This window comes from Podarcis raffonei, chromosome 16 (assembly GCF_027172205.1).
Source record: "Podarcis raffonei isolate rPodRaf1 chromosome 16, rPodRaf1.pri, whole genome shotgun sequence".
Taxonomy (NCBI): domain Eukaryota; kingdom Metazoa; phylum Chordata; class Lepidosauria; order Squamata; family Lacertidae; genus Podarcis; species Podarcis raffonei.
In genome coordinates this window covers 10,316,871-10,330,519 of record NC_070617.1, presented here as the reverse complement: position 1 = coordinate 10,330,519, position 13,649 = coordinate 10,316,871, and the positions used below count along the sequence as shown (strand labels likewise).

The 13,649-nt window shown below is 51.2% G+C and overlaps 1 protein-coding gene across 4 annotated transcripts in view; it reads left to right on the top strand.

Annotated features, from left to right (window-relative positions):
* The window catches only part of GON4L (gon-4 like), a 47,146-nt gene that overhangs the window by 14,761 nt on the left and 18,736 nt on the right, over positions 1–13,649 (top strand). For all 4 annotated transcript variants that reach the window (XM_053369096.1, XM_053369095.1, XM_053369094.1 and 1 more), the window contains exons 11-20: positions 1,195–1,387; positions 2,141–2,242; positions 2,876–2,916; positions 4,410–4,513; positions 6,661–6,856; positions 7,695–7,781; positions 9,167–9,338; positions 10,649–10,793; positions 11,062–11,212; positions 12,137–12,253. In XM_053369096.1, coding sequence (XP_053225071.1) covers positions 1,195–1,387; positions 2,141–2,242; positions 2,876–2,916; positions 4,410–4,513; positions 6,661–6,856; positions 7,695–7,781; positions 9,167–9,338; positions 10,649–10,793; positions 11,062–11,212; positions 12,137–12,253 — 1,308 coding nt within the window. The remainder of the gene's footprint in view (positions 1–1,194; positions 1,388–2,140; positions 2,243–2,875; positions 2,917–4,409; positions 4,514–6,660; positions 6,857–7,694; positions 7,782–9,166; positions 9,339–10,648; positions 10,794–11,061; positions 11,213–12,136; positions 12,254–13,649) is intronic.

The window sequence follows — 13,649 nt, the reverse complement described above, 5'->3', positions numbered from 1 at the left end:
GAGGAAAAGTAAAAAAGACAATGTCTGAAAATAAGCCGCTCCCTTAAAATTCTGCAGGCGACCACACCCGTAAATGGCAAATGTAGATGAAAATCCTACAGCGATATCGTAAAAGCCAATTTTTGTAAGGTTGCAAATTTAAGCAGCACTTTAACTTTTCAGTCGGAATTTGGAAAAAAAAACTGTGGCTTATATTTGGGCCAATACGGTATTTTCTTTTAATTTTTTTGTTAAAAAAGCTTGATATTTGATGTTTATGTCTGTATACTGTTTTTTTTTTATTCTTTCAAGCATATATATATATATATATATATATATATATATATACAGTGGTGCCCCGCAAGACGAACGCCTCGCAAGACGAAAAACCCGCTAGACGAAAGGGTTTTCCGTTTTGGAGGCGCTTCGCAAAACGAATTTCCCTATGGGCTTCCTTCGCAAGACGAAAGCCCATAGGGAAATCTCCGGGACAGTGGGGAAGCGCAGCGCATCTTCCCCACTGTCCTCGGACCTCCTCCGAAGGCTGGCGGCGGGGCAGAGAGACCTCCTCCCGCCGCCAGCCTTCGGAAGGCTGCTCCGAAGGCTGCTGGTGGGGCGGAGAGACCTCCTCCCGCCGCCAGCCTTTGGAAGGCTGCTCCGAAGGCTGGCAGCGGGAGGAGGTCTCTCCGCCCCACCGGCAGCCTTCGGATGGCTGCGATCTGAAAATGCTGGCGGGCGGCACCGAACGCTTCGCTGCCACCCGCCAGCATTTTAAAAGCCCCCGGGACAGCGGAGACTTCTCCGCTGTGTGTGTATATATATATATGCCTTCCCTTATTCCTTGGAGGCAGGTGCAGTGTGTTTGTGCAATATATTGATTGTTGAATGTGGACTGATGATGTGCTGTCCTAGTAGTTCCTACCCAGTCACTCTTCCTATTTATTCTATTGAATTTATCTTCTGTGTCCCCTCTAAGGAGTTCAAGATGCTCCTTTAGTTCTCATAAGAGCCCCGCAAGGTAGGTTCATGCTGAGACCGTGACGGGCCTTAGTGGCCTTGCATGGCTGTGGGGAGGATTTGAACCTGAGTCTTTCCCACTTCTGTCACCTGAGATTCCGGCCTCTTCACCGCAAAGGCTCTTCTCCGCCCCGTGATGCTGGAGAATCCTCCAGAGCCGCTCAGAGCCCTTCCTCCTTTCCTCCCTTTCCTCTCCAGCCTCTGGAGGACAGCTTGATCGCCTTGCGCACCCGGTCGAAGAGGCCCCTGAAGGACGTGCCCCTCGGCCAGTTGGAAGCTGAGCTCCGTGCTCCAGACATCACCCCGGACATGTATGACCCCAACACGGCAGACGACGAGGAGTGGAAGAGGTGGCTGGGTGGCCTCATGAACGACGATGTGGGAAATGAAGGCATGTTCCATTTACTTGGGGTGTGTGTGTGTGTGTGTTTGACCTGTGTTTTTGTGGGAGGAGCAGTGTCTTGAAAATACCATATTTTCCCGTGTATAAGACTAGGTTTTCCCCCTTAAAAATAATGTCAAAGATTAGGGGGTGTCTTATACACAGATACATCTCTCCCCCCCCCATTTTCTTAAATCTGAGCCCTCAGAAATAGTGGGTGTCTTATACATGGGGGCAAGGGACGCGGGTGGTGCTTTGGGTTAAACCACAGAACCTAGGACTTGCCGATCAGAAAGTCGGCGGCTCGAATCCCCGCGACGGGGTGAGCTCCCGTTACTTGGTCCCAGCTCCTGCCAACCTAGCAGTTCGAAAGCATGTCAAAGTGCAAGTAGATAAATAGGTGCTGCTCCGGCGGGAAGGTAAACGGCGTTTCCGTGCACTGCTCTGGTTCGCCAGAAGCAGCTTAGTCATGCTGGCCACATGACTCGGAAGCTGTACGCCGGCTCCCTCTGCCAATAAAGCGAGATGAGCACCGCAACCCCAGAGTCGGCCACGACTGGACCTAATGGTCAGGGGTCCCTTTACCTTTTATACATGGGGGCGCCTTATAGAAGCAAAAATATGGTATTTCACAGAATCGTAGGGTTGGAAGGGACCCCAAGGGTCATCTGCTCCATCCCCCTGCAGTGCAGTAATGGTCGTTCTGTTTTCTGGAAGCAAAGGCTCCTCCTCCTCTTGGCTAAGAAGCATTTTCTCTTCCAGATGAGGCTGACGACGACGACGACCCCGAGTACAACTTCCTGGAGGATCTTGACGAGCCAGACACGGAGGACTTCAGGAACGACCGTGCCGTGAGGATCACGAGTACGTTCTCTGTCTGCTTTGGTCTGGCTGTTTCATCACTGCCTGTGTTGGAATTCATTGGTTAAGGCGCCGTAGAGCATCTGCTTTGCACGCAGAAGGTCCCAGGTTCTAGCCCCAGAATCTCCAGATAGGGCTGGGAAGAGAAGCCCATCTGGAATCCTGGAGAGCCGCTGTCCAACTCCGTAGAGTCAGTACAGAGCTAGATGGTCTCTTTTTTTAATATTTTTTTTATTAAATTTTTCCATAATATCTCCAATCATACAATTTTCACATCACATATTTTGACTTATTGAACCTCCCTCAACTCCTCTGACAATCATCCATAATTAAATTTCTATCTTCACATTCCTTAATTATAGTATCGCCTTTAAATACCTTTTTCTATCCTCTTTTACATTTTTGCGATATTCCTTATCAGAGCTAGATGGTCTCACTCAGTATAAGAAGTGTGCATGCACACGAAAGCTCATACCAAGAACTAACTTAGTTGGTCTTTAAGGTGCTACTGGAAGAAAAATTTTTTTTTGTTTGTTTTGACTATGGCAGACGAACACGGCTACCCATCTGTAATAAGAAATAGTAGGGTATGGGGCTGATTCGCAGGCTGAATCCCTCTTGTTTTGTATCTTGCAGAGAAAGAAGTTAATGAGCTGATGGAGGAGCTGTTTGAGACGGTAAGGCTCTCAGCTGCCCTTGTATATATTGTATATTGCCCTTGTATTTTTCACTCCATAAGACACACTTTTTCCCTCCTAAAAAGCAAGGGAAAATGTGTGTGTGTCTTATGGAGTGAATGCAGGGGGGAGGCAGGCAGGAAAAGCCCCCAAGAGCCGCGCACAAGCTCCATGCGGCTCTTGGGGTCTTTTCCCTGAGGAGGGAGAAGGGACTGACTGGCTGCATCAGTCCCTTCTCCCACCTCGTAAAAAAGCCTGCAGGAGCCGCACGCTCCTTAAAGGGTGCGCAGCTCCTGTGGGCTTTTGCGGGAGGTGGGGAATACTCCCAGAGCTTGTTGGGGCTGGAGGGGGAAGCCCGATAAGCTCCTGAGCAGCTCTGGGGTAGCCCGCGAAGCCTCCGCAGGGCAGTGGGATGAAGGCTCGCTGCCGCCCTGCGGAGGCTTCGTGGGCTACCCCTGAAGCCAGAACAGCTAGAGAGAGCGCTGCGCAGCGCTCCCTCTAGCTGTTTTAGCTTCTGCCTTAGCGGTGCAAAGCCTCCGCAGGGCAGCGGGGAGCCTTCATCCCGCTGCCCTGCGGAGGCTTCACATGGCTATCCCTGGCTTTTGCGGGAGGTGGGGGAAGGGACAGAGCACGGCAAAAGCCAGGGATAGCTGCGTTCCCTTTACAGAGCCACGTGGAGTATGTGTGTGGCTCTTGGGGGCTGCCCTTCTCCCTCCTCGGGGAAAAGCCCCCAAGAGCCATACACACACTCCACACAGCTTGTGAAAGGGAGCGCTGAGCAGAGCCTGGGATGCATACAGGCTCTGCTCAGCGCTCCCTTTAAATAATAATTTTTTTCTTGAATACCCCGTCTAGAAACTAGGTGCGCCTTATGATCAGGTGCGCCTTATGGAGCGAAAAATACAGTAAATTCCTAGCCCTTTGGGAAACTTGCTAATGCAAAAATTAAAAAAAGAGGAAGTACAGTCGACTCACAACTTAATTCGCTCGATGGCAGTTTTTTGCACCCAGTGGCTGCACAAATTAAAACACATGCAAGGCAGAGCGTTCAAAAGCTGCTTCTGTGCTTTCCTTGCTGTGGAAAGAGCTTTTAAGCTCTCCTCCTGCTGCTTACTGGGCTCTGGGAAGGTGTGTGAGAACCTCCCAGAGCCCAGTAAGCAAAGCAGAGAGCTTCAAAGCTCTCCACCTTGCTTTGAGGGCAAGGCCTGCTTGGTGTGCCAGCTTTGGAAAGGTAGGGATGGTTGTTCACGGACAATTCTGGGGTTCTGATTATATACAATTTATGCGCAACTCCAGAAAACGTAGCTGCTGCGCAAGTTGCAAGTCATTACCTCTTAAATGTAAGGAAGATGGGCTGAATTTTCAGTGGCGCTCTGGTAGTGGGTGCCCTTCTGTGCCAGCTGAGGCGGTTAATCCTGAGTCTTGGTTGATTTCTCCAAGCCCTTTCTGCCCATGGCTGTGCCACTGACTTGGCCTGTGTGTTTCTGCTTCAGTTTCAGGATGAGATGGGCTTCTCCAACGTAGAGGATGAAGGGCCAGAGGACGAGGACAGTGCTGCGGAGGCCCGTCCAAATTTTAACACTCCGCAGGTGCTCAGGTAGGATGGGCCGTTCTCGCCCTGCCCCAAGCCATTTTCTTCCCCCTCTGTTAGGGGGGAAGGCCATAGCTCAGGGAGAGAGCCTTCACTTTGCACGCAGAAGGTCCCAGGTGCACTCCCAGGCATCTCCAAGTAGGACTGGGGAGGCCCCCTTCCTGAACCGCTGGAGAGCTGCTGCCAGTCAGTGCTGCCAGTAGGAAGATGGACCAGGGGGCTGGGAAGATTTCTGAGGACCAGACAGAGCCACTTTCAGCACCCCAGGCCTGAGGTTCTTAGCTGGACACATCCTGAAAAACAGGGAGGAAGTGTGGGAGAAAAATCAGTTGACCAATAATTGACTTGAATGAACTTTTCAGGAACAGGAGAAGTGGTTGGCTATGTGTAGTGGTTTGCAGGAAGGTGGTGGAGGGCTGGTCAGGATTCTGCCACACAGTTCTCCTTCTTGGTTGCTTCTCACCCCAGGGAGAGGAGTGGGAAGGAGCCGCTGCAGCCACCCACTTCTCCCCCTTCATCTTGCAAATGGGGCCTGGTGTGCATCTCCACCAAGGAGGCCGTGGGCAAGCCTCTTTGTCTATGGGGCAGGTTGGCTCAGAGGAAAGCTGACTCTGTTTGGGAAGGGAGGCAAAGGAACCGCTGGGCCTCCGCCATCCCTTCTAGGTTGAGCAGTACTGGAAGGGGGCGGCAAGACCAGCTCTGCCCAGCTACAGTCTGAAAACCAGAGCTGGAATGTGTGTGTGGAAGGAAGGAAGGAAGAAAGAGAAAGAAAGAAAGAAAGAAAGAAAGAAAGAAAGAAAGAAAGAAAGAAAGAAAGAAAGAAAGAAAGAGGCTCCTTGCTTCTCCTGCATCAGACATTATCCTGATTTGGGGAAAGGCCATCTCCCCATGCTAGAGCCTCTGTCAGTCAGTGTGGACTGACTTGGTGCATCTCCTCATGGGCCTGTCCTTTGAGCTTCCTAAGCTGCCTCTTGCTCCTGTGTGGCTCATAGAGCATGTGAGAGGCACACGGTGGCTTGCAGGTCCCCGTTTCATGTTGCCTTTGGCAAGCATCTCTCTCTCAGCCTCACCCCCCTCCACCTTTCATCTGCAACGTGGAGAAGATGAGAGTGACCTACTGAACAGGGGCACTGTGCCGTGTCCCACTATGTCTTCTTCCCCTGGGCCTGTGCTGCGTCCCTTAAAAGCAAGCTTTGATGTCTCTTGCCTTGTTCTTCTGGGGACCTGGGACTGTCTGGGGAACCTGAGTGCTGGATGATTTAGAACAGACGAAATGAAGGACCTCTTAACACTGTGAATAGCTATGGAGTCCCCCCCTCAGGAGGCAGCAGCAGCCACCAACTTGGATGGCGTGAAAAGAGGATAAAGCTAGCAGTGACTACTAGCCACAGTGGCTGTGTTCTGCCTCGGAGGCTGTACACCTCTGAATGCCAGTTGCTGAGAATCAAAAGTGGAGAGAGTGATGCACTTGGTTTGTGCTTCTGGACATTTCTTTGGCCACTGTGTGAATGGAGTGCTGGACCAGATGGGCCTTTTGCCCAAGTGGTGTGCGGTCAGTGGACTAGGGGGACCAGGCTAGCCCTCTAAATGTTCCCCTGGTGTCTCTTTCCCAAACCCAGGAAGTTTCTGCCCAGCCTAGGGAGGTGCGATGCTCATGTGCGCTACGTTTCCCCCCCCCCAATTGCTCTCACCAGCTGGTGCCTCTGGCCCTAAATGTTCCCCTACAGAAAAAAAATTCACTGCATGCCACTGATCCAACAGGGTTTCTCTGATGCGTAAGAGTAAGGGAGGGTTCTTGCATTCATACCATTCCTCTGGGCTCCCTGGAGGAATCTGTTTGGCCAGTGTGAAAAGCAGGATGCTGGACTAGGTGGGTCATTGGCCTGAGCTAGCAGCCAGGCTCTTCTGATTTTTGTGAGCAAACATGACCTTGATTTGGACAAGAACAGCCTAGTCCAGCCAAGTCCACAAACAGGATTCTCCTCTCCTGCGGTTTCCAGCAACCCATGTTCAGAAGCATGATTGCCTCTGACAGTGGATGCTGAGCCACCGCAGCTCGGTGACCGAAGCTGAGATTGGTAGAATACTTACCTGGGTCTTCAGAGCTTTCTCTGCAGCTTTCTCAACGCAAGCCGTCCTTTGACCCTGTGCAGGTTTGAGGAGCCCCTGGCCAACTTGCTGAACGAGCAGCACCGGACGGTCAAGGAGCAGCTGGAGCAGCTGCGCATGAAGAAGTCGGCCGCCAAGCTGCCCCAGGAAGCGGAGAGGCTGAAGCTCCGCGAGAAGCCAGTCCAAACCCTGGTGCTGGACGCCGGGCAGAAGAAGAGGCTGCAGCAGCAGATGCAACAGGTATTGTTTGGAAGGAAAAACAGCACCACGCCAGACGAGGAAGGGCTTTCTCTGCTGTCTCCCGTTTGCTTTCTGTTTTTGTGCTGATTTCCCTCTCTCTTATCTATTTTACATTCATATCCCGACCTTGGAGTGGCTTGCTAAAATCAGTTCCTGTTCTGCCGCAGCCCTTGACCTCGCAGTCTAAAAAAACCCCCAGTGTTTCCCAAACTTGGGTCTCCAGCTGTTTTTGGACTACAACTCCCATCATCCCTAGCTAGCAGGACCAACGTTCAGGGATGATGGGAATTGTAGTCCAAAAGCAGCCGGAGACCCACATTTTGGGAAACACTGGTCTAAAAAGTCATGGCCCATGAGGAAAAAGGGTTGGGGAGGGAAAGTCCACCTCCCGTCCCCCACTGTCCCCTTGGTCATGAGATGGTGAGGAGGTTCCATCCTTTCCAAAAGGGTCATAGAGCTGAAGGTGGAAGTGCGAAGGAGCGGCAGCCTTTCACACTTCCTCCTTCAGCTCAGTGTGCTTTCCAAGGCTCAGATTACTTCCACTGGGTCTGACCTTTACCCGGATCCTTTGGGAAAGCGGAGCTTGTGTCTGCATGCGCTACTTCTATTGTGGGAAGCTGACCCTGGGGAACAGGGTGGGGTGGGGTGTCTGCAGTGCTTGCCCCAAAATCCAAATGGGGTGTGTGTGTGTCTGCAGAGGTCGCTGGCCTCCTGACCTGTGGCTATAGCACCCACAGGTTCCTGGTGGGCAGGAACTTGGATTCCTGCATTGCAGTGGGTTGGATTCACGGGGCCCCTTCCAACTCTTCAACTCTGATTCTTTTCCCTCTGCTCGCAGCACGTGCAGCTCTTGACCCAGGCCTACCTTCTCAGCAGCTGCAACCCCAGCCTGAGCTCGGAGGCCAGCACCACACGGCTCTTTCTGGTAAGGAGTTTGGCCCAGCTTGACTGCGGCAGTCCTTTCTGCTGCTGCACGTAGGACTGAGGCCATGCCTGCCCTCATCTGTGCTTTGTTCTGGTTGGGTTTGGGGCTTGTGTTGCAGAATAGCCAGAGTGTTATTAAATCAGAGGTGCCTTTCGCACTTCAGTGGGGCTGGGTTTCCACAGCTTAGGGGCTTCCACAGAGAATGCCCTCTCCCAGACTGCTGCTCTCCCCCACCCATAAGGACTAGCGACTTAGGTTTTTTGTTTTTCTTTTAAACCTGAAAGCTAACTGGTGGTCTAGTATTCCATTAGGCTTTGGGTGGATCTAAAGTACTTTGCAGCTCAGATATAATAAAGGCAATCTGAGTGAGATGGTATTTTGAAGTGTTTTGGGTTTGTGGGGCAACTGCAGCCACAAAGGTTTTCCCTACCCCATTTCGTTCGTCTCAGCTTTGATTCCCCGGTATCTCCACCATGCAAGCGCTAATAAAGTTTAGGGTGAGAGAGGGCCGGCCTTAAAATGAAGCAGTCAGGCAGCAGGTGCTGAGGTATGTGTGTGGGGGGGGAAGCGAATAGCTATGGGCGCCCTACACTAGCCCCTTGAGTGCGGTGAAAGATGTAGTCCTTTCACCTGTATTGAAGTAACATTCAGCTACCAGTTCAGCTGGCTTCTGTCTAGGCCTCGTGAGATGAGGGCACCTCCTTGTCCTTCGTCTCAGGCAGCAAAATGTCTAGAGCTGGCCCTGCGCCCTGTCCAGCCCTGCAGCTTGGAAGCAGCCTCAGTGAAGGCTAATAATAATAATAATTTTTTTATTAAACCCCACCTTCTCCAGCCAGAGCCAGGCTTAGGGCGGCTAACACCAGTAAAATTACAATAAAAACATAATAGGGGGGGAGAAAAAAAAATTTAAAATATGGGTTAAAATACAGTTTAAAATGCAACCTCATTTTAATAGTAGCCCATAGATCAAAACCATAAGGGGAGGGAAACATAAGGGTCAGACTGAGTCCAAACCAAAGGCCAGGCGGAATAGCTCTGTCTTGCAGGCCCTGCGGAAAGATGTCAAGTCCCGCGGGGCCCTAGTCTCTTGTGACAGAGCGTTCCACCAAGTCGGGGCCTGTACTGAAAAGGCCCTGGCCCTAGTTGAGACCAATCTAACCAGCTTGCGACCGGGGACCTCCAAAGTGTTGTCATTTGTGGATCTTAAGGTCCTCCGCAGGGCATAAAACCCTCTGTAGGAGTAAGGCATGGCAGGCAGGGGGCGTCATTTTCTGGTTTGCCTCAGGTGGCAAAATGTCTTGGTCAGGCCCTGGGCTGAGAAGCCATTGTGCCCCTTCACCCCCAGTTGCCTGCCGTTTCTTCCCTCTTCTCTTTTCGTTCCATAGACCGAGCTGGATACTTTCGCTCAGAGCTCCGCTATCCTCCGCCAGCCCTTGGGGCCCAAATTCCAGACCACGTTTCAGCCGTGCAACTTGAAGGATGCCTTGCAGCTCATCAAGGACTTCGACTCGCACGTTAAGATCGAATGGAGCCCCCGCAAAGCAGTTAAGAAGAACGGTGTGTAACAGGGTCCCTTGTGCAGAGCCTCTGGAGTCAACTTTTAATTGTCTGTTTGAGGCATTTAGGTCTCGCCTTTCCTCTAAGGAGCTCATGGTGGTGTGTCTGGTTCTCCTCCTTCATATCGTTTTACCCTCACAACAACCCTGTGAGGTGGGTTAGGCCGAGAGATGGCGCTCGGCCCAAGGTCCCCCAGCGAGCTTCATGACTGAGTGGGGATTTGAACCCTGGTCTCACAGGTTCATACTTTGGAACTCCCTGCCGATTAACATAAAGGCATGCGCCTTCACTATTTCCGGTGCCTGCTAAGAAACACGTTCGTTTAGGCAATTCAGAAATATAAAAGCTGACAGGTGTTTTAATCCTTTTTAGATTAACTTTATTTGAATTGCATTTTGATTTTTTTAAAAAGAATACCTGTTTCTAACTGATGTTTAACTGGTTTTCAATCACATTCAGTGCATCATTTGAAAAATAAGACTCTTTAGATGTAGCCTTATTGGAGTTCACCGATTGGGTCTGCGTTGCTCCCGGACAGGAGGAAGGAAGTCAAATGACACCAAGGGTTGGTTCAGAGAAAGAGTTCTTTATTTCTGCTCTCCGGAACAGCAGAAAGGCACCTGCATGGTGTGTCCACAGCAAGTCCAAACAAATGAGAAATTTCATGCAGTATATATATCCTCCAGGCACCCTCTCCCTCCTTCCCCAGGAATCCAACTACGTCAGCCTATACACGCAGGTTGACATCACATGTGTTCCTGCTCCGTTATTCTTAACCATAAAAGGGTATTCCTTCCTGTACTTCTGACCATAAAAGGGTATTCCTGTTCCTACTCTTATCTTGGGGCAAGAGGTCACCAACTCCAAGAACACACTCTGGCACTGTTCCCGGACTAGGTCTGTGTGTCAGGATGTGAGATAAGCCCTAGACATGTCATCCCTACTTCTACTGGAACAGCCAAGGTCATCCCTTGCTGTGACTGATAAAGGAGAGAGTTTGTTTATACAGCTGTGTTCTTGTTATGCATTTGCTCAACAGCTCAAGCTGATGCATTTTAGAGTGCTCTCTTGGAGAAAGAAGAAAAAAAGGGGGGGTTGAGTCAGTTTTAAACTGACTGCACAGAAACCCATTCCTTCATAGACATTCGGCACCTGGCTTTTATATTTGAGTTTCTAACACTGCCTTGCAGATGGTCCCTTGGGTGGGGCTTGACTTCAGCAAGTGGCGCTGTGTATCTTCAGCTCATCCTTCTGATTGCTGCCTCTCCTCTCCCCTCTTGCTCCTTCCTTCCTGACGGTTCTTCCTACAGTGAGCGACTTTGTTTGCCTGCCGAAGCAGGTTGCGTGGATTTTGGCCACACGGAGGGTCTTCATGTACCCAGAGTTGCTGCCCACCTGCTCCTTAAAGGCCAAGTTGCCCCGGGACAAGATTATCTTCACGAAAGGGGAAGACAAGTAGGTGCTTAGATCCATGTATGCAACCCTTGGGGCGAGTGGGGCAGCTTGGAGGGAGGGAAGACCTCTTAGGAATCGGAAGATCTGCCTTTATTCCGGGCTCTGCCACCACCATGGTCTTCAGATGTTCTTGGGACTCCTGAAACTCCCAGCCAGCATGGCCAATGATCAGGGGTGATGGGAGCTGCAACCCTCATCTAGAGTCGGGTGGTTCAACACACAGCCTGACTGGCTTTCCCCTCTGTCTTCTCTCTCCCATCCCCGCCAGTTTGTTAGCCTTGGGACTGAAGCATTTCGAAGGGACAGAGTTCCCCAAACCTCTGATCAGCAGGTACCTCCTGATGACCAAGACAGCCCGCCAGCTGACAGTGCGGATCAAGAACCTCAATATGAACCGGGTCCCCGACAACATCCTTAAAGTGAGTGGGGCGCCAAGTGGCTTACTCTGGTGTGGAGTCGGCAACTCTTCCTCATGTGTGAGCTGGCCTCGCCGGCTGCAATCCCAGGAAGATGACCATATGGGCTGGGTTGGGCTGCAGTTTGGGGGCCTCCAAGGATGCTGGATCTCAGCTTAATCTGAAAGGGTTGGGGTGCGGGTATGAGTGCTCGGCCCCAACCTTACTTGGGCTGTCAAGGAGCAGGCGTAGCTGGAGCCAGGGGGGCAGGGAAGGAAGGCTAGCCCAGGGTTTTCCCAAACTTGGGTCTCTACAGCTGTTTTTGGACTACAACTCCCATCACCCCTAGCTAGCAGGACCAGTGGTCAGGGATGATGGGAATTGTAGTCCTAAAACAGGTATAGTTTGGGAAAATACGTTATTGTATTTTAATATTTTGTTGGAAGCCGCCCAGAGTGGCTGGGGAAACCCAGCCAGATGGGCAGGGAATGAATGAATGAATGAATGAATGAATGAATATTGTTAGAGCTGAACTCCTTCCTTTCCTTTGCACCCTGCCCCAGTGGAAGTAAAGGCTGCGGCCCTCCAGATATTGCTGGACTACAACTCTCATCATCTCTGACCGTTGACTAGGACTGATGGAGTCCAGCAACATCTGGATGGCCACGGACTCCCCATCCTTGCTTCACAGCTCTGTAGGTGCATTGAATATGTGATCCCTGATAGGTTGGAATATGATTGGCGTAAGACGGGGGTGGGGAGCCTGCAGCCCTTCAGGTGTTGCTGGACTTCCATTGTCCCTGGCTGCTGGCCATGCTGGCTGGGGCTGATGGGAGCTGAAGTCCAGCACCATCTGGAGGGCCTAACAGGTTCTTCACCCCAGGAGAGAGCCATACTGGTGCAGGGAGTCCAGAACTTGACTTGTTTCTCCCTCTCTTCGATTCTCAGCACTATAAGACAACGAAGCAATTGCCTAGCCTGCCGAAGCTTTGTGACGAGATCCAGCCTGGGGAATGGAAACCCCCCGTGGAACAAGAGGAGCATCGTTTGCCCTTCTGGTTGAAGGTATTTCCTCCTTTGAGGTCAGGGACGAAGCTCAGTGGCAGAGCATCAGCTTCCCATACAGGAAGTCGTTAGGTGTTTTGGATACTTTAGCTGAGATTCCCGCACTGCAGGTGGTTGGACTAGATGACCCTTGGGTCCCTTCCAACTCTTAAGATTCTATTATCCTAAGTCCTACGTTCAGCCCCTCTCTGAGTATGGGCTGGGAAAGACAATCAGTGTTGACCCAAGATGGGGAAGCTGTGGCCCTCTAGAGGTTGCTGGGCTCTACCTCCCATCATCCCTGACTATTGGCCACACTGGCTGGGACTGATGGGAGTTGAAGTCCCCTAGCGTTTGGAAGGAAATAGCTTCCCCATCTCTGAGCGATGGTGAAGACAGTACTGAACAAGACACAGTATAAGGCGGCTTCTGAATGGATTGAACTTTTGGTCCTGACCCCTTTCTTAGCCCAGACCCTCCATATTCATTGCCGGTCCACGCAAGGAGAGTTCCACGCCAAATGGAGCAATGGTTTGATTTGGTGTAAGGCAATTTTCCTTATGTTGCTGTTCAAGCCTGCCTTTTATCCAGCACCATGAGGAGTGGAAGCTTACTTTATTTCCACGGGAAGGACCGTAGCTCAGTGGCCAAGTACATGCATTGCGTATATAGAATCACAGAACTGTAGAGTTGAAAGGGACCCGAGTGTCATCTAGTCCAATGCAGGAATCTCAGCTAGATAATACAAGACAGATAGCCACCCAACCTCTGCTTAAAAACCTCCAAGGAAGGAGAATCTACCACCTTCCAAGGCAGTCTGTTTCACAGCTCTTGCCATCAGAAAGTTATTTCTGCTGTTTCGTTGGAATCTCCTTCCTTGTAACTTGAAGCCATTGGTTCGAGTCCTACCCTCCAGAGCGGGAGCAAACAAGCTTGCTCCCTCTTCCATGGGGCAGCCCTTAAGATATTTGAAGAAGGCTATCCTACCTCCTCTCAGGCTCCTCTTTCCCAAGCTAAACACACCCAGCTCCCTCAACCGTTCCTCCTAAGGCCTGGTTTCCAGACCCTTGATCATCTTGCAGACAGTCTGAGATTCAATCCCCAGCGTCTCCACGTAAGGCTGGGAAACGTGTCCATGCCAAAAGTCCTGGAGAGCCACTGCTAATCAGTGTAGACATATACTTCCCTGTATATACTAATAGGCTGGGCTCAGGATGAGACCTGGGGCCCACAATGCATAATTCACCCCTTGGAACTCACTGCCACAAGAAGTGGTGAAGACCACAGTAATAGAGCTGAGCTACATGGGCCCAGTGGTCTGACTTGGTGTAAGGCAGCTTCTTGTAATCCCTCACCTGCTCTTGAGGTTCAGAAAAGTCCTCCTCCATCACCTCGCTAATCTCTCTGCTTTAGGCAT